The sequence below is a fragment of the Microcaecilia unicolor genome, unplaced genomic scaffold (assembly GCF_901765095.1).
Source record: "Microcaecilia unicolor unplaced genomic scaffold, aMicUni1.1, whole genome shotgun sequence".
Lineage (NCBI taxonomy): Eukaryota > Metazoa > Chordata > Amphibia > Gymnophiona > Siphonopidae > Microcaecilia > Microcaecilia unicolor.
The window spans coordinates 37,979-62,186 of NW_021963597.1; the positions used below are offsets into that span (position 1 = coordinate 37,979).

Consider the following 24,208-nt stretch of genomic DNA (forward strand, 5'->3'; position numbering starts at 1 on the left):
AGAAGGATAGAAATGATTAGTAGTAGTAGATGCTATGTGCAGTTCCCCAAATTCTATATAGCGCGCCTAGCGTTCCACGCTGAAATCCAGGTGTATTGTACAACAGCACACACAACTTAATTGGCTTAATAAGCCAGTCAGCATGGTTAACAGTGCTTAACAAGCAATAATGAGCACTGATTGGCAATAATTGGAATTTCTACGCACAAATCGCTAACTATATTCTGTAATGCACTGCGCATAAATTTTAATGTGTGCAGGCAAAAAGGGGGTGTGGTTATGGGTGGGGAAATGGGCTTTTCATGGTCATTCTGAAATTTACGCACATTGTTATAGAATATGGTCCTGTGCACCTAAATCTACACGCCGGGATTTAAACCACATTTTCATTGGTGGAACCGGAGGCGCATAGTTTTAGGCACTAGGATATCAACTAAACGTATTCTATAGACTGTGCCTAAACCTAGGCACCGCTTATAGAATACGCTTAGGCAGAAATCATTTCCACGTGGATTTTTCAGGTGTGATATATAGAATCTGGCCCAGTGTGCCTATCTGTGCCCTACATGCATCTGGTACAGTGGTTGGAAAGCAAGAGGATAGATCCATCAACTCACCAATAAAGGAATAAAATAAAAGATATGAAATAGATTACAAGATGTTGACATTTTAACATTCACACTCCCTTTCATTTACATCAAGCCTTTGCTAGATAAATGCATGCCTCATTTAGGGCCCCTTTTACTAATGTGATATGATTTGCAGTTCATATGGTTTAATACAAACTTTTCCTGTACATTAGCTGCAAATCTAATGTAGCACTTATTAATATTTTGTTTCCATTTTTATTTTGCATGTTGTGTGCTAATGCTGTCCTTAGTGCGCGGTATCTGCCTAGAGTTAATGAGGGACCACTTACCGCCTCCTTTTTAGGAGGTGCTAAGTGCTCCCCCACATAACTCTGTGGGGCCCTTTTACTAAGCCGCGTAAGCATGTACGTGCACCCAATGTGCGCCAAAATGGAGTTACCACCCGACTACCATGTGGCTCTTGCGGTAATTTCATTTTTGGCACACGTCCGATACGCGCGTCTGAGCAATATTTTTTTTATTTACGGGTGCGTGTAATGGATGAGTGCCAACGTGTAGGTCATTACTGCCCAGTTACCGTGTGAGACTTTACCGCTAGGTCACAATGGCTGGTGGTAAGGTCTCAGACCCAAAATGGACGCGCAGCAATTTTCAATTTGCTGCACGTCCATTTTCGGCAAAAAAGGGCCTTTTTTACAGGCGCGCTAAAAATGGATCAGCACACGCCCAAAACCCGTGCCTACACTACCGCAAGCCATTTTTCAGTAAGCCTTTGTGAAAGGACCCCTAAGTATAACGTGCTAGCTGGCTAATGTGTCCACACCCACTCTCTGCCCATACCATGTCCCAAAAATATTTTTGAAAATTCATTATTATGTGAAAACAGAGTAAATACCACAAAATGCTTTAACATGTATGTGCAGTAACTTGTTTTCACAGTAAAAAGGCCTGGAAACAAATCCTTGAAGAACAATGACAAACATACTAGCCCCTCCCCCTTGCCTACGTAGCAAAAATTTCCGCAGCTCTGATCTTTAACCATCAATATTCTCCTCGTGAATGTCAGTTCTGCCTCTGTTTCCAATGAACTAAGGGGTCCTTTTAAAAGGTGAGTTAGTGTTTTTAGCAAGCTCTAAAAATAAGCATGATCTAAATGCTAGATTCCTATGGGCATCTATAGTGTTTAGCATGTGCTAAAAACACTAGCAAGACTTTGTAAAAGACCCTCTAAATTCCCAGATGTGAGCAAACTGCAAGATCTTCCCATTCCATGTGATTTGTTAATATCAAAGAAAGGCACTTACCCCATAGACTAGTTCTCCAACCATTCCATTCCAAATTTTTGTTTCTGCATCCCTGGCCCCATACTTCCCATCGCCAACAATTGTCAACTTGTATTTAAATCCACAGTGCTTGGCTATTTCCGTAGCTAAATCTACACAGTACCCTTCATAACGTTCATTCCCTTCCAGCTGATCTGCATTTTTCTTAAACATAACATATGGTGCTTCCTATAAAGAAAAATTGTATTTGTGAATTAATAACAAGTTGCACACCTACAGTAGCGTAAGTAGATCAGTATATAAGTTGTTTCCCTTTATAGAGGAAATAAATGGCAGAATGAGTTAGGCAGTTTCACATCAACAGCATGTGACAATGAGTAAAAAAAGGAAATAGAGTGTTAGGAATTATTAAGAAAGGAATGGAGAACAAAACAGAGCATATTAGAATGCTTTATATCCCTCCAGGGTATGACTACAACTCAAATATTGTGTGGAATTCTACTCACCGCAGCTCAAAAAAAAAAGATATAGTGGAAATATAGTCCCATGACCAAATGCCTTGGAGTTGTTCGTTTTTGAGATTATATGTGCTGAAGCCAGTATGTGGACCCTGCCACCACACTGGTTCACCCAAAACAATAGCAAACGCTATTGAAAACAATAGCAAAAAGATGATTAGAAATAAGGGACTGCCTATGTGTGGTCCATCTGTAAACAGTCTAAAACTGTTCCAGTTGGACAGTTAGTGCTGTAAAAGGTGGAGGACAAAATATTGTGTTATTTTTTCTACTTATTTGACAGCTTTTTTAATTTATTTGAAAGATTCCCATATGTAAATATAAATATCATGAAATAGCAGTTGAATATCACTAAAACAGTTTTAAAATTATTGTAGCTGGAGAAACAGCAGTTATAAACTCTGTATTTTGTGCTCATTTTTCTACACTGTTTTATACAATACAGATGGCCACATTTCAGTGAGGATATCCTGTTTCTTGATGGGTTAATCTTAACTGTTGTTATAATCTGCCTTGGGAAGCCTGGTGTTACAAAAATGGAATATACTGAAATTAAATGGAAGTAAAATTAAACTTCTTTCATTGGGGCACTGGAATCACATCTGCATCTGTTTTGTAGAAGTTTAAATTTTCGATGCACAAATGGATTATTCTGTTTTGAACATGTTTCAGGGACAAGTGATTTTATAAGTCAAAATAAAAATAAATATTTTGTTTCATGCAGATCTCCCTGACTGTAGTTTTGATGAGGTGCTGGGGGCGGTGGGGAAGGGGGGGGGGTGCCATGTCATCCTTTGCCTCAGGCAGCAGATTGCCTTGGGCCGCCCCTGTACATAATTTGACAAATCTCTGCAAGACTCACAATGTGGGCTTGAAAAATTATTCAGGAATTGAAAATACTGCTGTCCACCAACGTAAGATGGAATTTAAAGCAGACTGAAAACTGAGTGTTGGAGGTTGGAGGTCCCCCTAATAAGGAAAGTAGGACTCTGGCAGTCAGGGATGGGTTTCATGAGTTGGGGAGAGTCTGTGGTCCTTGGGGGATGGCTGATGTTTGGGAAGGGAGAGAATGGCAGAATTTTGGGGTGAATTCTATGGCACCTAAAATAATCAATGCTGAAAAAAACCCGCTTAAGTGCTATTCTATATGACATGCCTAAAGTTTGGCGCGGTTTATAGAATAATGCTTAAATGGAGAGATTGTGCCTAAATTTAGGCACTATTATTTGCACCAATGAAAATGTAGTGCAAATACCTTCATCTAAATGTATGCGTGGAGCACCCACATTCTATAATTTATTTATTTATAGCATGTATATCCCACATTTTCCCACCTACGGGCAGGCTCAATGTGGCTTACATCAGTCTGAAAGACATACATCAAACAGGCAATAAACAATCAAGTACATTGACGTTCAGGAGGTTAGTGGGTAATTACAGAGGAGAAGAGAAGGAGAAGGGAATAGGGCTCAATATGTCGTTATTATAGCTACAATTCAGGAGTTATGGATACAAGGAGGGACTTTGGCTTAAGCTTTTCCAAATAAATTTGTCTTAAGAGATTTTCTAAAAGTCGGATGATCAGGAGTAGTTTTTACAGATTTAAGTAATCCATTCCACAAATGTGCGCTAATATAGGGAAAGGTGAATGAATAAGTGGTTTTATATTTGAGGCCACAGCATACTGGGTAATGGAGATTTAAGTACGAACGAGATGATTTGTGAGAATTCCTTGGTGGCAAGTTGATAAGGGTGTCCATATAAGCTGGAGCTTCACCATAGAGGATTTTATGCACCAAAGTGCAAACCTTAAAACCTTAATTACTCGCATAACTCTGTTTCTCTGTTTATTACCCTCCTCTCACCTACCAACACCCATCCTGTTAGAATATCAATGAAATGCTTTGATGTTCCCATACATACCCCCACCCTCCCACTCTGTCAGTCTGTCAAAGTAATGCTTTGATGTTTCTCTTATATATACTATCTGCTAACACATTTGCTTATTTCCGATCTGACAAAGAAGGGCAACCTTCGAAAGCTAATCAAGAAATGTATTAAGTTATGTCCAATAAAAAAGGTATCATCTTATTTTCTTTTCCATGTTTTATTTTGTTTGATTTCTATTGATAACCTTTAAGAGTGGACTAACACGGCTACCACACCTCTCTACTCGCATAACTCAAAAACATTCCCCCAATCCACCTCGAAATGCCCATGCCCCTCCCATTTCCTTGCCCCCTTTTTCCGGCCACGTATACATTTTAGGCGCAAATCCCGCACTTAAATTTACACACATCGGTCCCAATTAAATCTAATTAGTGCCAATTGCTTGTTAAAAAAACCCCTATTAAATTGCATGTGCAAATTGGGGGTGTATCTAAATTTGCACATGCAATTTTTGGTGGCTTTTATAGAATCAAGGGGTATATTACCAATCCCATCAATACTCATGCTTAGTTATCATAGGTAGCATATATGTCTTACAGGCATTGCTGAAACTGTTAAACTGGTATTTACTAATGACTTAACCTCCGTAAATAAATATTCGGGTCACTATCGGAGAGGCTTCTACCCTGTTAAATAGAGATTATCGGGTCCTCAGCTAATATTCAGTGATATTAAAGTACCACTGAATATTAGCATAGACTGCTGTGGTACTACCTGTTTAGTGCTGGGGCTGTCCAGGGGCGGAGTCTGGGCTGACTCGGAAGTTATCTGGGCATCATCAATATTCAGTAGTGAGGCCCAAATATGATTGAGGTCTACAAAATCCTAAGTGGTGTAGAACCAGTAGAAGTGAATCGAATTTTACTCTTTCAAAAGACTAGGGGCGTCAATGAAGTAACATGGAAATACTTTCAAAACAAATAGGAGGAATTTTTTTTTCTCAACGATTATTTAAGCTCTGAAACTCATTGCAGGAGGATAGGGTAACAGCAGTTAGTGTATCTGGGTTTTAAAAAGGTTTGGACAAATTCCTAGAGGAAAGGTCCATAGTCTGTTATTGAGATGGGCTTGGGTGAAGCCACTGATTGCCCTGGGATTGATACTATGGAATGTTGCTACTATTTGGGTTCCTACCAGGTACTTGTGACCTGGATTGGCCACTGTTTGGAAAACAGGATACTGGGCTAGATGGCCCATTGGTCTGACCAAGTATGGCTATTCTTATGTCTTCAGCAGGCTCCAGACATTTTGAATATTCAGCTCTGCTAGCCAGATATAGCTGGTACTGAATAATAGATTTGAAATCTGCCTGCAGCAGTTAGTATTTCAAAAAACACTGACCACAGTGGGCTAAATGTCAACCCAATTGTGTTAGCAATGTGTTTGTAACACATGTCAATTCACCTCTTTCCAAACGGAGCTGAGGCACTGCCAATTTTAATACAGGAGGCCCGGTGGCGGACAGAGCCGAAGGCAGGCAGGTGAGACTGGGGACTGCAGTGCTGGCGGCCTGACCCCAGCACCAGGCCCCCCTTGGAGGCCCAGGGAATTTTGTCCCCCCCCCCCCCCCCCCTCGGCAGCCCCCTGCAATTTCTAAGACCAGCTAGGGTAGGAGTGATTTATTAAAGAATGAAGAAAGGCACAGAAGGGAAACCTCACATTTAACTACTGAGGTACTAACAAATAAACATCACTAGTCCCTTACTATTTTTTAAGTTGAATGTTGGACTGTCAGTGTATGAATAAGTAGTAAGTCACAATTTTTTCGTAACACCAAAAACAATGTTTGGCATTGGATGTTTAATGTGATAGTGATGATCATTGCAGCAAAAGGTGGACTGGTGTAGAGCTGCTTAAAGAGAAGGCTACCTCTTGTATTCTGTGTTGAGTGATTTTGTGGGAATAAACACTGGTCATATGAAGGTATTATTTTTCGTTGACTTTGTGTGGATGACAGTGGGGCTAGGCAAGGGGCCAGGGGGGACCCCACTGAACTGGTCTGCACAGGGCCCCGCAATTGCTAAGACCAGCCTGTTCCAAATTGCCTTCTGTCACTCTTTGTTTTTCTTAGACTCATTTTGGAAGTTGTCGTTCAAACAGCAAGGGCTGTATGGTAGCTGCAGAAGGAACTCAGGACTTTTGATGGTCTGGATTTAACCATTATTTTGGGGAAACTTGAAGAGGGGACAAAGTCTCAATACATACAAATTTATTAATTTCCCTCTTGAGAATCATGGAGACTGGGCATCAATATTACTTTTTGCAATAAAGAGGGTCTGCTCGTAAATCAAATGACTATGTTTTTTTAATGTCTTCAAATTAGAGGTTCCACAGGATTGGAGAAGAGCAGATGTGATCCCTCTTCAAAGTGGGAACAAGAAAGAAGTGGAAAACTACAGGCCAACAAGCCTCATGTCAGTGCTAAGAAAAAATAAAGGAATCAGTGCTTAAGGAAAATCCTGCCAAATGAATCTGATTAATTTCTTTGACTGGGAGACCAAATAACTAGATAAAGGATATGCGCTAGATGTAATCTACTTGGATTCCAGCAAAGCCTTTGATATGGTTCCTCACAGAAGACTCTTGAATAAACTGAGAGGGCTGAAGTGGTGAACTGGACTGGAAACTAGTTGACTAACAAGCGGCAGAGGTGGGGATAAATGGAATTTGCTGAGAAGAAAGGAGAGCAAGTAGGGAACATAAGAGTAGCCATATTGGGTCAGACCAATGGTCCATCTAGCCCAGTTTCCTGTTTTCCAGACAATGGCTAAGCCAGGTCACAAGTACCTGGCAGAAACCCAAATCATGGCAACACTCTATACTACAAATCCCAAGGCAAGCAGTTGCTTCCCATGTTTGTCTCAATGGCAATGGACTTTTCTTTCAGGAATTTGTCCAAATCTTCTTTAAACCCAGGTACGCTAACTGCTGTTACTATATTGTCTGGCAAAGAGTTCCAGAGCTTAAATATTCGCTGAGTGAAAAAATATTTCCTCCTATATGTTTTGAAATATTTCCATGTAACTTCCTTGACTGTCCCCTAGTCTTTGTAATTTTGGAACGAGTGAAAAATCAATTTACTTCTACTCGTTCTACACCACTCAGGATTTGGTAGACCTCAATCATATCTCCCCTCAGCCATCTCTTTTCCAAGCTGAAGAGCCCTAACCTCTTTAGCCTTTCCTCACGTGAAAGGAGTTCCATCCCCTTTGTCATTTTGGTCACTCTTCTTTGAACCTTTTCTAATTCCGCTATATATTTTTTTTTAGGTACAGCAACCTGAACTGAATGCAATACTCAGGCATTATAGTATTTTCAGTCTTATTCACCATCCCTTTCCTACTAATTCCTAGCATCCTGTTTGCTTTTTTGTTCTTATGTTGTATTTCCTGAAAGGCAGTTCAGCGAATCTATAATGTAATGTAATATACCTTTAAATCTAGACTGAAAGCCCACCTCTTTAACATTGCTTTTGACTCGTAACCACTTGTAATCACTCGCCTCCACCTACCCTCCTCTCCTCCTTCCTGTACACATTAATTGATTTGATTTGCTTACTTTATTTCTTGTCTATTAGATTGTAAGCTCTTTGAGCAGGGACTGTCTTTCTTCTATGTTTGTGCAGCGCTGCGTACGCCTTGTAGCGCTATAGAAATGCTAAATAGTAGTAGTAGTAATATAGTGTAAGTACAAGTGTTACTAATGTACTAACATTATATACTGTAATATTCCTGTCAGTATTTCCATTCCCTGGCAAGAGTAGGAGCAAAATAGATAAGTAATAGCCTATGTTCCCTCTAAGTGGAGCATATGAGCGATTGCTCATACATTTCAAGAGTGTTGCTCACAGATTTATTTATTTATTTATTTGTTACATTTGTACACCACATTTTCCCACCTATTTGCAGGCTCAATGTGGCTTACATAGTACCGTCAAGGCAATCGCCAGGTCGGTTGATAACAAATACAAGGATGCATAGTGCTTGATTTTACATAGTGATAGATTTTACATGGGTGCTCACAAAAATGTGTTTTTGTGCTATACACAGAAATGCATGGCTAATACTGGTGCTCAAAAATTGTTGGGTTTTAAAACTTGTTGCTCACATGAAAAAGACTTTGCACACACCAGGCCACTCCTTACAGGAAACATTGGTAATAACTTATGTAACTGTGATTCAATCTGAAGAAGCCTTTTGTAGTGACAATAAAATATGATTAATTACCAAAATAGTGGTGACAATGACAGTCTTGTTCTCTAGACCCATGGAATCATTCCCAGAAAGAACGTCGGTAACAGTCACAACCATTTTGTCTACTTCACTCCAGTACCCAATCTGAAAAATAAAAAGTAGCACGTAAATGAACATGAATGTTGAGGCAGCCAAGAAACGGATGAAAGGAAGGGGCAGCACCTCTCTTCCACTTGTATTTTGAAATAAGAAGCTCCATGCATAGCTGATGAAGCCTACTTTCCAGAATATATGCATATACGTACATACATACATACATGAATCAAAAAATACCCCAGGAGATCCCTTTGGGCCTCTGGATATGTACCGAGTGTTTGGTGTGGACCAGAATCAAAAAATAAAGGACCCAATATTCAGTTGACAGTGATCAGCATTTTGGTGACCACCACCGGTGTTAAACCTGAAAATTCAATACCAAGCTATGTTCAGGCTCTGGCATTGAATTTACAAGTTTGCAGAGCCAGCTAACACATAGCCAGTTAAGTGTGAATTCAGCGCATAACCAGCTATGGGTTACCGCATAAAGGGGCCCTTTTTTTAAAATTTATAAGCATCTTTATTAAGCATTGAAAACCAATAGAACAGCAAGTAACGCTCAAAGTTAATGCAAAATGCATAATATAGAATACAATCTCAAAATACAATAAAACATATGCCATAAGAACACATGAGTACAAATTCAATGCATCTATGGATACTAACTATACCCTTAATTTTTCAGTTTTTATACTCCACCCCCCCCCCCCCCCCACAAAGCCAACCCAATGTTCCTCCTCACCCAACCCATCCCCATCCTAGTACCCCACCCATAAGCCCTCAATCCCCCTCCCCCCTTTCATCCATCCAAAAACAAATAAACAGAATAAATACAATCGCCAGTCATGTAGGGCAATGTTGAACAAAAGGTTTTTTGAACTATAACTTTTTATTAACAATTTTAGTCAAACAGAGTCTTCAACAGTGGAATATCCACTTCATACCCACATGCCAAGTACAAGTGAGCAAAGTTAAACTAGCAAAGACATACATTCCAAACTTTCAATACAGGGCAACCCAAACATGGAATATCTCCCCTTTTATAACTCCCACACCCCTCTCATTCCCAATACCCCCTCAACAAGCCCCCACCCATCCCTAAACTAAGAATCCAATGTAATAGAAGAGGAAACCTTGTACAACAATAACTACAAAGATCAATCCACGGCTGCTGAACCCCATCCTCTCCTCCCTTTTCCCACCTCCTCCTTCCTCCCTATCAATACCCCAGCCAGCAATCATGGTGAGAATAGTGTGGTCCACTAATCTTACCCAATAGGCAGTAGATACCTACGAAGACTGTGTTGGAATTTAAGAATGCTTGGGACAGGCACGTGGAATCCCTTAGGAAAAGGAGGAGTTAGTGGGTACTGAGGAAGGGCAGACTGGATGGGCCATTTGGCCCTTATCTGCCGTCATGTTTCTATGTTTCTAAGAAAAAGAGAGTTAAAAGTAGAAACTATAAACCAGAAAATAAAGTACAAATAGGCAACCTGGAGAAGCCAGAAACTCCCATGGTCTATAGGAATGTCCTTCCCCCTTAATGTCAATCCCCCTTAAAACTCTACTCCTCCCCACTTCTTATGATAATCTTATCCCCTCCCCTTCAATTCCAAAGTGATCTTATCACAAAGTTGAAGATCATGGATAGCCATACGCCAATGTGATGTAGTAGGACACCCATTCTCCTTCCAAGCTCATGCTATCCCCATTTTTGCTGCCAAAATGAAGAGGTGAGCATAACTCGATAGAAGACCAATAGACAGACCATTTTATCCTGCGACCAATCCTCTCCTGTCCAGTGCTCAACCCGATCCCACATCTCCCTCCAATAACTGCACCACAGAGCAGTCCCACCATAAGTGCTCCAGTGTACCCCTTAGCCCACACTGTTGCCAATATAGGCCAATTTCCCCACTCCCCATGCTTTCTCCCCTGGAAGGTGTCCAATATGGTCAGTGGAGAATCTGGTATTGCAATTGATTATATTTGGTGACCGCTGCGCACTTATGTGCATACCAATACATAGCCCACCAGCTCTCATACTCTAAAGGAATCCCCACCCAAGCAGCCCATTTACATTGTGACTCTAATTCACCAGTCAACAAGAGAAAGGACAATGCAGAATACAAATGAGATAACAGTCTCTTACGGTACATCGGTTTAAATAACACCATCTCTGCTAATTTTGGGTTTCAAAAAAAATTTACCTATGCACCTTTTCCAAGAAGGAGATCTCTCCCCTGAAAATATTGAAAAAATAGGATGTTATAATCCAAAAGATCTTACAATTGACCATGTGCCAACAGAACACCCTGGGAGAAGAGGTGCTTACAAAACATCACATCAATGGCCCTCAAATGCCTGCAGAGAGGAGTAAAATATGATGTAGACCAAAGGTGATAATCTTTAAGGAAATTATATGAATGGATCTGCCCCTCCCCCCACACCTAAAGTCAGGCCCTCATTCTACACCAAACCTCCACTAGGGGTGCCAGAAACACGTCTCAGCTCTACACTGTTCTCTGCCAAACATTTCCAGATCCCTCCCCTCCCCTCCAATTTCGAAAACAATGTATGGCCTTCTCTATTGGGATCCACCGAACTGATGAATATTCAAAGTAAAACTTTCAATACTGATGCATGATAATATCGTCGCAAATTAAGCATCCCCACTCCTCCCCTATCTCTGGGAATTGCAAAGTGGACCAGCACATTTTAGAGTGCTGTACTCCCCCACACAAAAGAACATAACATCCGATCCCACTTATGAAATTGATTTTCAGTATTCGGAGAGGCAAGTGAGCAAACAAAAATAAGAATTTAGGCAACACCATCATATCTATTGTTGCCACCCAACCCCACCAAATCAACCAGAGAGATTTCCAATCTTGCTGCATCAGGCTGGGGATGTGGTCATGATTCAGGTGATATAAATCCGAGCATGTATTAGAGAGCAGAATGTCTAAGTAACGGAAAGTTGTCAAAGTCCAAAGACATATTAAGCATCAAGGACTCTGTCTTATCGATATTTGTCTTGAATCCTGATATTTGGCCAAACTGTGCAAAAGCATCCAATAGGTGGAGTAAAGAATGCTGAGGGTTTGCCATAAAAATAAGAGTGTCATCTGCATATAAACAGTATCTTATGCGGGTCCTCTCTGACCCTTTTGGGCTCTATGGCAGATGATTGGCTAATGTATGCAGCAAACAGTTCTACTGTTATGGCAAACAGCAGGGGAGACATAAGATATTCTTGTCTGATGCCCCTCTGTAAAGAAAATTCCGCTAATCGAAGTCCATTCACTAAATAGTGCTTGTAGGTGCCACATAGAATGTAGCCAAGTTCCTTAATTGCCTCCTGACCCCATCTGGTCCATCACTGCAAATAGATGGGGCCACTCCACCCTATCAAAAGCTTTTTCCACATCTATCGCCACACACAAAGCCTTTTCATGACTCTGTTCTATGCATAGGCGCCCGGTATAAGAGGCTTGGGGAGGCTAAGCCTCCCCAGCCCAACCGATCCCCTGACCCCCGCTCCCCCCGTCGCCAATCATCTGACGTCAGCCCGATGGCCCTCATTCCTGTCCTGCCCTCGCCCTACCTTAAAATAGTGTAATCCTCCTCGAGCGGGCGGCACCAGCATTGCAAGCAGCAGCAGGCTCCAGCGTTCCCTCACATGGCTCCGCACTTGCGGAAACACGTCAGAAGAGGGCGAAGCCATGCGAGGGAATGATGGAGCCTGCTGCTGCTTGCAATGCCGGTGTCGCCCGCTCAGGGAGAATTACACTATTTTAAGGTAGGGCGAGGGCAGAACGGGAACGAGGGCTATCGGGCAGACGTCAGATGATTGACGACAGCGACGGGGGGAGCGGGGGTCGGGGGATCGGTGGGAAGGGAGCTGGAAGAAGGCAGGAAATGGCTGGCAGAAGGGAGATGTGCTGCTGGATGGAGGGGAGGGCGGGGGGGGGAGAGGAGGGTTGCTGGACATGGGAGGATGGCGGGGAGGGCAGGGAAGAGAAGGGTTGCTGGACATGGGTGGATGGAGGGGAGAGGAGGGGAGGGTTGATGGACATGGGTGGATGGAGGGGAGAGGCGGGTTGCTGGTGTTGGACATGGGAGAATGGAGGGGAGGGGAGAGGAGGGTTGATGAACATGGATGGTTGGAGGGGAGAGGAGGGTTGCTGGACATGGGAGGATGGAGGGGAGTGCAGGGGAGAGGAGAGTTGCTGGACATGGGTGGATGGAGGGGAGAGGAGGGTTGCTGGACATGGATGGATGGAGGGGAGGGAAAAGTGAGGAAGGAGATGAGACGAGGGAAAAGGAAGAGAGAAAAACTGCACATGGAGGAAGAAAATAGGCAGAAGCTGAGGACCAGAAATGAAGAAGAAAAGAGGAAAGGAAAGAAATAAATGGAAAGGAAGCCCTGGAAACAGAGTTAAGAGGACAGATAGCAGCAGAATCGGATACTGGGCCAGCATGATCAGAAAAACAAAGTCACCAGACAACAAAGGTAGAAAAGATAATTTTATTTTCATTATAGTGTTTGGAATATGTCCACTTTGAGAATCAGGTGCTCAACATTAAATGTTTATATTTATTTAGTTACGTATGGCATTTTATCCCACATTAAACATGAATTAGGATATTTTGTGGCTCTACATGAGAATTGTGATATTATGATCCTTGTTTCATATTGTTGACGGTCTGCATTTTCCGTATGGGTGGTATATTGGTGTATTAGGTTCTGCCCAGTGTAATATTTATGGTACAGTAAGGTTCTGAGTGTGTTTTTGCACAAAGTTGTGCATAGTGTTTTGTAGTTACGATTGTGGTTAGTATATGCTTTGAGCAACCACTTTATTCTTTGTCATATGATACATATCTAATATCTAAATTTAATAAAAGGTATTAATTGTGACTTTTTATTTATTTATTTTTTCTGTGTGTTATCAGACAATTATGGATTAAGCTCCACCCCTGGCCCCACCCCTAACCCCGCCCCCTTTAGCCTCCCCAAACAATTGAGCCACCGACCGCCTATGGTTCTATGTAAGCAATAAGATTTACTGCCTTCCATACATTATTCCTTAACTATCAACCCTGGACAAAACCACTTTGATCAAAGTGAATTAATTTGGGTAGCACATGGTCCAACCTGTTCACCAATACCTTAGCAAAGATTTTCATATCTATGTTATGCAAAGCATATTTCAAGGGATCATTCCTCAGCTTGGGGAGTACTACCACATTTTCCTTATGCATTGGTCTCGGCAAGGACTCCCCCTCCAACACCATAGAAATTAATTTGGTAAGTAACAGAGCTACCTCCAAATTCAAAACTTATAATACTCAGCAGAAAATCCATCCTCCCCTGGCAACTTCGCACAAGGCAGTTGGGCAATAACCTTGCTAATCTCTTCCGTTATAGGTGAATTAAGCCAATCAATCCCAGGAAGATCCGGGGAAGATCCATTCCCCCTAAATAGTCTACAATATCGGAGGGGGACCCCAAGAATTCAGAAGAGTATAGTTTCTGGTAAAACATCTTAAGTAGAGGAGTGTGGTAGCCGTGTTAGTCCACTCTTAAGGTTAGCAATAAAAATCAAACAAAATAAAACATGGAAAAGAAAATAAGATGATACCTTTTTTATTGGACATAACTTAATACATTTCTTGATTAGCTTTCGAAGGTTGCCCTTCTTCGTCAGATCGGAAATAAGCAAATGTGTTAGCTGACAGTGTATATAAGTGAAAATATTCAAGCATTACTATGACAGTCTGACAGGGTGAGAGGATGGGGGTGGGTAGGAGGTATGCATGGGGACATCAAAGCATATCATTGATATTCTAACAGGATGGGTGTGGATAGGTGAGGTGTTGGGGTGATCAACAGAGACATAAAGCTTTATGGTTTATAATGGGCTAGGAACCCCAGATCCTTGTTAAGTCCTTTCTGTTGGGTGTTAAAATATTCAATCATTCTGACTTCAAAGATCTTACGTTCTTGTATGGTTTTAAAGTTACCTTTCAGGATTCTCACTGTGAAGTCACTGGCCCACCCTGTCAGACTGTCATAGTAATGCTTGAATGTTTTCACTTATATACACTGTCAGCACATTTGCTTATTTCCGATCTGACGAAGAAGGGCAACCTTCGAAAGCTAATCAAGAAATGTATTAAGTTATGTCCAATAAAAAAGGTATCATCTTATTTTCTTTTCCATGTTTTATTTTGTTTGATTTCTATTGATAATGGTAAAACATCTGAAATTCATGAGCTATCTCCTCCTAAGAAAATTTACTTTAGCCCTCCTCTGACACTAGTTTCATGAACCATTTCTCACTTTGCTGTTTTTTTAGTTGCCAGGCCAGAATCCTCCCCATCCTCTTACCCCATTCTAAAAAGTCTTTTTTAGTATGTCGCCATATATATTCTATATGACCCATCTCCAACTCAGCAAGTTTACTCTTCAGCATCTTAATTTTGGTAAGCACCAGCGGGGAAGAATTCCTCTCATGTACCCTTTGCCACTTAACCAGTTGTTCCACCAAGCCCTGCCTTTTCCCACTGAGCACCTTCCTGATCCTCATAGGCTCTTGTATAAGTGTCCCCCTCATGTAGTCCTTTCCCACATCCTATACCATACCAGTATCCACCTTTCCCATATCATTAAAGGACAAAAACTCCCTCCTCTTACCCAGTAGTAATGTCCGAGTAGCTGGTTTGGTTAGCATTCCAACATTGGCTCTCCAAACCCCTCATCTTTTGGATCCCTGGGAAAAAGTACTGCTCCCATGACAGGAGCATGATCAAAAATGCAAATTGGATGTATTGTCATATTCTTCCATTTCCCCAGGATCTGTTTATCTTCCCAAAGGTAATCTATCCTAGAATATGAGCAATGTCTACCGTAATACCATATAAATTGTTTTTCTGAGGGATGAAAGGTCCTCCATACATCCTCAAGTAAGTACACCAAGAGCCCTTTCCGAAGTACCTTACTTTCTCTGATTTCCTCTCTACTTCTATGGTTGGTTCTATCTAACCTTCCCATTGCTATATTCATATCCCCCATTTGATTCACATCCCTCCTACTACTACTACTACTATAGCGCTACTAGATGTATACAGCGCTATACACTTGAACATGAAGAGACAGTCCCTGCTCAACAGAGCTTACAATCTAATTCCCTTCAATTCTCATACACCTAAGCAATGGAGAAAAATGTCCCCTTTGCTCCTGTTAGGGCATACACATTACAAAGAGTAAATTCCCATGTATTAATCCTCCCAGAAACCCAGACATACCGATCCTGTGAGTGCCTCCCTGAGCTATACACAACAAAAGATGCATGTTTGGCAATCAACAAGCCTACCCCCCTAGATTTTGACCCCACCACCCAATACAAAGTACAAAGATGACCAATAACCCCCTCTGAGCTTCTGCATCTCAGTATTGTCCAATTTAAGTTCTTGTAACAATGCAATGTCCACTTGAACATTTTTCACATGCTTAAGAATTCTCTTCCTTTTAATGGGATGATTAACTCCCCCCCCCCCCTCATTCCAGGTTGCCAATTTCACCCCCACCCTAGCTATCCCTTAATCTAACACATACCACCTCACCACCCACACCATGAAGCAAATCCCCCTTCATTCTTACCCCATTCCCTCCCCCTAATAAATCCCCCTCCCCCCTCCCCACCAGACTTTGGAGAAGGGTATTCCCACTTACCACACCCATCAGCCATAGACTTCCACTGCCTTCCGTCCCCCTCCCCTCCTTCCCCGGTATTATGTACTTCTCACATTATCCCACTTATACACTTTAGCGATCACTATCACACTCCAGTCAGTTAAGTTATTTAATCCTCCAGTCAGTCACTCCAGTCAGTCACATACATTAATCCTCCCTACGCACAACACCCATCCTAGATCTGTCAGTCTATGCTATCTACCCCAATTCTTTCAAATTCTCAGATACAAAACATTCTCAAAAAGATTATGTTGAGAACAAGGCTGATCAGCCTACAGTCATGAGAGCAAGCATTCCTTCCTCTTGCAGGTCTTCAGCCTTTGCTTGCGAACTTGCGGTATCAGACTCCTCTGCAATCACTTCGCAACTCCTCCATGAAACGAACAATAGTGGATGCTGCAGACCCTTATCCAACCTCTTATGACCAGGATGTCCTGCTTTGAAACCACCTTGTTTCTTTAGTGCCACAGACTTGGCTTTCTGCACCAGCAAAGACGCCTTAGAATTTGGCTTCCCAAGTGGGATCACAGCTTTCACTTTTGTGTGTGTGTGTGTGTGGGGAGGGGGTGATGGCACATGGCAACCCCCAACGCTGACTGCCCACACCCGATTCAAGTTCGGTCTTGGTTCTCCATATAGTTCAATGACTTGATGAAACTCTCAATTTCTTTTACTGATGCAAAAAATCTATTTCTTCCATTGTGAAATATGACCAGCTTAGTGGAGTGCCATATTCCAACTTGTAATCCACGTACTACCAAAGCTTGTTTATACGAACACAATTCCCTCCTGTGCCTCAGTTTTTGCACTAAGACCAAGATAAATGTGCACTTCACCTTTTCATATTTACAAACATTTTGCTTTTTCACAGTCCTCAAAATATACTCCCACCTCCGAGTAGCGCAACAACTTCACTATAAATGCCCTTGATGGAGAGTTCACACTGGGCTTCAGGTGCAACTCTCTATGAGCACAATCCACCTCAAATACTGGTTGCTGTAAAATCTGGAAAACAGTGGCTTAACAATTTCTGAATACCATACCATCGTGAATACCATATATCTGAAGGTTTGATCTCTGGTGCCTGTTTTCTAAGTCCTCGACTTTTTCACTCAGCATTTCCAAATGCCTTGTAGTACTCTGCAACACCTCGGTGCCATACTTCTGGGCCACTTCCACATCATGTGTATGACCTTCCAGCTTATCCGCTCGCGCATACAAGTCTCCCGTGCATTCCTCCAGCTTAGCGATTTCCAGTTTGGCTGCCTGCAATTCTTGCAAGACTAAGGTCTGATAGAGTCCTCTGAGCGCTGTCTGTCAGATTGCCCCACTCCAACACCGTCTAGTGGCAAAGCTGTGCTGGTAGCAGGACTTTTCCCACCAAGAGATCCTGGCTTCTGGGTCTTAGTAACACGAAGGTCTTTTATGGTTGAAGTACCCTTCCCTTTTATAATTCTAGGCTTTGCAAAATCTCCCCTGAGTTATGAGCCATTTCACCCTGCGATGTTGTACAGTTGATCCGGTAGCAATGGCTATAAATAGGGGAATCAAGCAGGGAGGGGGGGGGGGGGTCACAGAGCGAAATTATTCACATCCATCTAACATGGAGGCTCCACCGGAAATCGACCTGACAAATTTAACATGTGCTTTAAAACATTTTTTGATGTTCTACAGAAATGCAGATTGTGGCTCAGCAAAAATGTCTGTTAAACCAAGCATGAGCATTTTTCTTCAGCAATGTTGTGGAGCTCTGTTGATTGATTTTCTTCAATTCAAGGCATGTTTGCTTTAATGGCACCTTTTTAACTTCCCCTTTGATTGCACAGTTCACAGATTTACACACAGAACAATTTTTTGTATAATAACCAAATGCCTGATAGCAACCTAATGTCACTATAATTCAGGAAAGAAGTTTTCAGGGGATTCTGTAGGGGAAGGGGGAGGGGAGTCTATCCAAGGGAACTCTAGAAAGGGCATCTTCTGAAGGAGAGCAAAATCAGTGTTTCAGCCTTCAGCTGAGGGGTGCTAACAATTGGGGAAGTCTTTAGTGAGGGGAGGGCAGCAAGTGGAACAAAGACATTGCCTAATGGTTAGAACACTGTACTGTCAACCAAGGAAGCCTGGTCCAAATCCTGCTGCTTCTTGTGACCCTCTATTGCTTCAGGTACAAGCATGAGATTGCAGGCCCTCTGGGAGCAGAGAAATACTCGCTGTAGCTGAATGTAATTCACCTATATGGCATTCAAAAACAGATCCTGGAAAAGATTGGCACTAACCCCCTAATTCTATAAAAAGCGCTAAAAAAATACATACATAAATTTGGGAGCAGGCTCGATTTGTGTGCACATTTTAATTGATTAATTAGCTAATTAGCACCAATAATTGGCTTTTAACAAGCAATTATTAGCACTAATTAGATTCAATTAACATGCACACATGTAAATTCAGGTGCAGGATCCACACCTAAATTTTCTGTGAGATTTGGAAAAGGGGGCATGGAAATGGGAGGGCCATGGGCTGATTGGGAGCGTGACTTTTAGTTACACATATAAATATAGAATAACATGGCTCTGCACCTAAATATAGGCACGGGCATTTACACCACGTTTTTGTTGTTGCAAATGGCCACGCCTAAATGCAGGTACAATCCCTTAAGCACTATTCTATAGACAGCGCCTAACTTTAGTCACAGTTTATAGAATACCGCTATGTGCTGATTCCTGCACCCAACCCTGGGCACCAGCCTTACACTTGCTGAACCCTGGTATAAATTCTGTCACCCAAGTTGGGTGGGGAGACCCATTATTCTGTAACATTGTATACAACCTTTGTGAATGCCCCTGACCTGACCATGCCCTCCCATGGCCACGCCCTATTTAAGGTTGCATGTTATGGGATTTAGATGTCCAGTATTAAAGAAATTGCAAGCCAGACTCCAATCAGTGTCCCAATTAGATAGCTAGATAAACTGCTCCAAATATCCATCACTATTAGGATTGATACTTTAACATATAGACCTCAGCAGCACCACTCCGAGCTCTCAAACGTTCATTGCTCTAAGCTTTATGGGCTCACTCGCCATCAGTCTTTAATTTAAATACTATTCAACACAGCCTCCTTGCTGATTCTGTTCTTCCAGAACATTTATTAAGCTAAGTCTTTAAAGCTGAACTTTTTTTTAAAAACTATAACTAAAATAATTGAGTACTATTTTTATGCGGATGATGTTCAGGGTTTTTTTTCCCATTGTGTCTTGAGAAGTGGATTTGAATCATCAATTGAGTAATTACATGATGAGGAAACAGCAGTGGATGAGAGAGAATGGTTTTGTTCTGAATGTGGCAAAAACTGATGTAATGACTGTAGGTAGAGAGGAAACAGAAGAGTGGCCAGAGAAGGATTGTTTGGGGAATATGTATGTTTCAGTGAAGAAAGAATTGAGACAGTTGGGAGTTATGTTAGATTGTAAGTGTACAATGAAGACCCAGGTTATCAGTGTGATTCAAAAAGAATTCAAATTGTTACACATAATAGTTAAATTGAAACCAGTGCTACCTCTGCATGACTTTCAAAGTGTATTTCAGTGAATGGTTTTAGTGCGGCTGGATTACTGCAATGCAATATACTTTGTCATGTCTACATCAAGTATGAAGGCATTGCAAGTAATCCAGAATGCGGCTGCTCAAGTCCCAGTAGGAATATCAAAGTTTTCTCATATATCTCCAGTGCTTAAGCAATTGCACTGGTTAAGGGCGCTACAAAGAATACAATTTAAAGTTTTAATGACTGTATACCAGACGTTGAATAGAGATGCTCTGTATTATCTGAAGCGAGTTTTACCTATCAGCCAAGACGGCTAATAAGATCAGAGGCTGCCATGTAATTATCAACAGATGAGGTAATGCATTTACATTATGCTGACACACAAGCTATTGGTTTTCTCTCAGCAGAATTTCATTACAGAACGCTCTTCCTGGACAGTTTCACCTTTGTGATAGTACAGTGCAGTAAAATTATTAAAGACTAGGCTGTATGTGGCCACGTTTTTCTGGACACTTTGTTGATGTTCTGAGGAATTTGTCATAGTATACTCTCATAAGTACTGTTTTCATGCTATGGTATGTATTGCATTGTGAATATATTATTGGAAATCACCTAATTTTGGGTGGTCTATAAATTTTTAATTATATAAAAGAAAGTCAATAAATATTTCTATGGGCATCTTGGCATTTACCACCAGCTGATTTCTACCGCAAGCTAAAAATACTACTACGCCTTAGTAAAAGACCCTCTTAATTAGGCAAACAACTAATACTATTCTATAAATTATACAATATACATTTGTGCACTAGTTGGAAATTTTGGCACACAACTTTATAGAATGACGGGGAGAATGCAGGTCTTCTGCTAAATATCATTCATTAAGGAGGAGATTCTATATATGGCACCTAAAAAAAAATCGGCGCTGAAATCAGTGCCAACTTAGAGCATATTCTATAATCGGCACCTAGATTTAGGCGCCGATTATAGAATATGCTTAGTTGATATTTCAGCACCAATATCTGCACGCATCCATTTACGCCAACAAAAACCTGGTGTAAATCTCAGCACGTAGATTTAGGCGCCCTGGGCCATATTCTATAACTAGGTGTCTACATTGTGGAACACCCATGAAATGCCCATGTCTCCGCCCATAACCACACCTTTTTGCCTCCACGCATTAGAAGTTCACTGCACATCGTTACAGAATACGCTTAGCAAGTTGTGCACCTAAATTTTAATCAGTGCCAATTAGTGCTCATTATTGCTTGTTAAGTGCTGCTATCAGCGCTCATTAGCTTAAGCCAATTCAGTTACATGCAGTATTATATAATCCGCACTGATTCCGGTGGCTAAATCCAAGCACACCATATAGAATCCAGGAGTAAATGGTAAAATCATGTATTATTTTCCTTTAATGCCCAATTTTTTAGTGCAGCACAGGTAAAGTAATAATGAGATGGAAAGTATGCAAATATAGGCAAAGCACTTCATTATTATTATGCAAAATGAATAAAAAAAGTTTACTTCAACTGTGTTATTCAGAGAAAGGTAACATACACACAAAAAAGAAATCATAGCCAGAGTAATGATCATTTACATGGATGCTACCTTTCTGCGTTGATTTTCTCTGTTCAGATCATATTATTATGAATATCGTAGGCAAAGACCAGAATCGTCAGTAGAACACTCTTGCAGCATATGGAGGGGGGATGCACTTAACGTTCTTTCCAGCATAAAAGAGTCAAGCTTTGCACTCCATCTGTACAGGCTTAGAGATGCACAGTATGTCAACTGTTTGATAATTACATGAAACAGTGGCAGGAGTGGGTGTAAAAGACATGCCAGTGAACAAGAACAGCGGCAGTTGGCTGTAATTTATATGATTCAGCTACACAGCCCACACACCCTTACAAAACTATTCTCTCAAAGCTTCAACAGCTATAATGTCACTGCTTAGGAAGTTTGGAGGACAATTAGAGTTCAAAATTACCTTTCGGGGACCATTGCTTTTGAGTTCCATGATATTTATTGTATAGTTAATTCTTTTTCCATTCTGGTCGAACTTTATGTTCCCTGATAAGCCTTCCACTTGAACCTGTATGTAGAAAGAGGTTAAACATAATATAATAATCAAAGCTGGCCATTAAAAGCCAATTAGAGACTGTCTGATAATGATTAACAGATACCTGACTACAGGCTCCTTCACTATTGGCACGGGATGAGAGTGAAACAGACTAAGAGCCCGTTGGGGTAGACATGGGCACAGCTTCAGTAACTGGAGAACAAGGCCAGTGTCAGGCAGACTTCTATGGTCTGTGCCCCAAAAATGGCAAGGACAAATCAAGATCAAGTATATGCATGTAGTATCACATCATTCCTTATACTATAAGTTTATCATGTTGGGCAGACTGCATAGACCATATAGGTCTTCATTTGTCATCATCTACTATGCTACTATGTTAAAAAGTATTATTTTTGCCTGGTTCCAGGTGCCCATTCCACATAGAGGGACATTTTTGAACAGGGACGCCCATCTCTAAGGGTGTCCATCTCTGAGGATGTCCCCGTGAAGGAGCGGGGCATCCCGTATTATCGAAACAAGATGGGTGTCCATCTTTCGTTTCGATAATACGGTCAGGGACGCCCAAATCTCAACATTTAGGTCGACCTAATACCCGGGTGGGTATTGGAGGGCTCCCATTTACCAGCACAAGTGTAACAGGTAAGGAGGGGATAGGCCTGGCTCCGCCTGCCTGAAGTGCACTACAGTGCCCACTAAAAACTGCTCCAGGTACCTGCATACTGCTGTGATGGAGCTGGGTATGACATTTGAGGCTGGCGTAGAGGCTGGGAAAAAAATGTTTAAAAAAATATTTTGGGGGTGGGAGGGGGTTGGTGACCACTGGGGAAGTAAGGGGAGGTGATCCCCGATTCCCTCTGGTGGTCATCTGGTCAATTCAGGCACCTTTTCGAGGCTTGGTCGTGTAAAAATTGGACCAAGTAAAGTCAGCCAAATACTCGTCAGGGACGCCCTTCTTTTTTCCATTATCAGCTGAGGACGCCCATCTCTTAACCACTCCCCTGACCCACCTTCAGCACACTGTTGACACGCCCCCGTGAACTTTGGTCGTCCCCGCAACGGAAAGCAGTTGAGGACGCCTAAAATCGGCTTTCGATTTTGCCGATTTGGGCGACCATGAGAGAAGGACGCCCATCTCCCAATTTGTGTCAGAAGATGGGCGTCCTTCTCTTTCGATTATGCCGATTTGGGCGACCTTGAGAGAAGGATGCCCATCTCCTCATTTGTGTCGGAAGATGGACGTCCTTCTCTTTCGATTATGCCGCTGATAGTGTCTCTAGCCAAACAAAAAGAACCCTGGCCCAATATGGATATCAATAATATAAAATTAGGAGAGGAAAAAAAGACTAAGGGGGAAAGTTATCAATGTGGGTTTCTGTTAAAACTGCTATTTTACCACAGGTCCAATTTTATGCAATGAGATCTAGAGGAGCATTTTCAATATGACGTCTAAGTCCAACTTTGGACATTTTGCTCAAAACATCCAAAATCCAAGTGGGGCATATAGCTATTTTAAAAACAGAAACATGTCAATCTTTTTTTTTTAATGGCCATTTGTTAGATGTTTTTGTGTCTTGTGCATTTATCTTTTTGTTCCATTTTGGAAAAAGAAAAAAAGTCCAAGTGAAAACGGATAAAATCAAGCCATTGGGATGTAAGAGGAGTAAATCATTCTTAATAGACTGGCCACAAAGACATCCCAGCAGAGCAGGGAGCACCCTAGGAGGCAGTGCAGTACATTTCATATAAAAGGTCCCAGGTACACAGCTCACCATTACTCCACTATATTGTATAGTGAGCCCTCCAAAACCCACCAAATACCTACTGTACCCAACTGTACTCTACTGCAAGAGCCCTTATGGCTGCAGGTGTCACCTATATGTGGGTACAGTAGGTTTTTGGTTTGAGGTTTGGAGGGCTCAGACTTTCCACCACAAGTGTAACAGTTAGGGTAGATAATGGGCTTGAGTCCCTTTCTCAACAGTGCATTGCACTGACCACTTGGTTACTGCAGGGACCTGCATGCTGCTCTTATATGACTGGCTATAATACCTGAGGCTGTCATAGAGGCTGGTATGTCCTGTTTCTTTTAAATCTTTGGGGGTGGGAGGGGGTTAGTGACCACTGGGGGAGTAAGGGGGGGGGGTCATTCCTTTATTCCTCCAGTAGTAATCTGGTCATTTAGGGCACTTT

At 41.7% G+C, this 24,208-nt stretch overlaps 1 protein-coding gene across 1 annotated transcript in view; it reads right to left on the reverse strand.

Annotated features, from left to right (window-relative positions):
• LOC115459492 (glutamate receptor 2-like) overlaps positions 1-24,208 on the reverse strand; it is a gene marked incomplete at its 5' end in the record, with an annotated part of 67,662 nt that overhangs the window by 32,222 nt on the left and 11,232 nt on the right. The window contains 3 exons of the mRNA XM_030189296.1: positions 1,895-2,101; positions 8,568-8,678; positions 21,926-22,030. Of these exons, the coding sequence (XP_030045156.1) occupies positions 1,895-2,101; positions 8,568-8,678; positions 21,926-22,030 (423 nt within the window). The remainder of the gene's footprint in view (positions 1-1,894; positions 2,102-8,567; positions 8,679-21,925; positions 22,031-24,208) is intronic.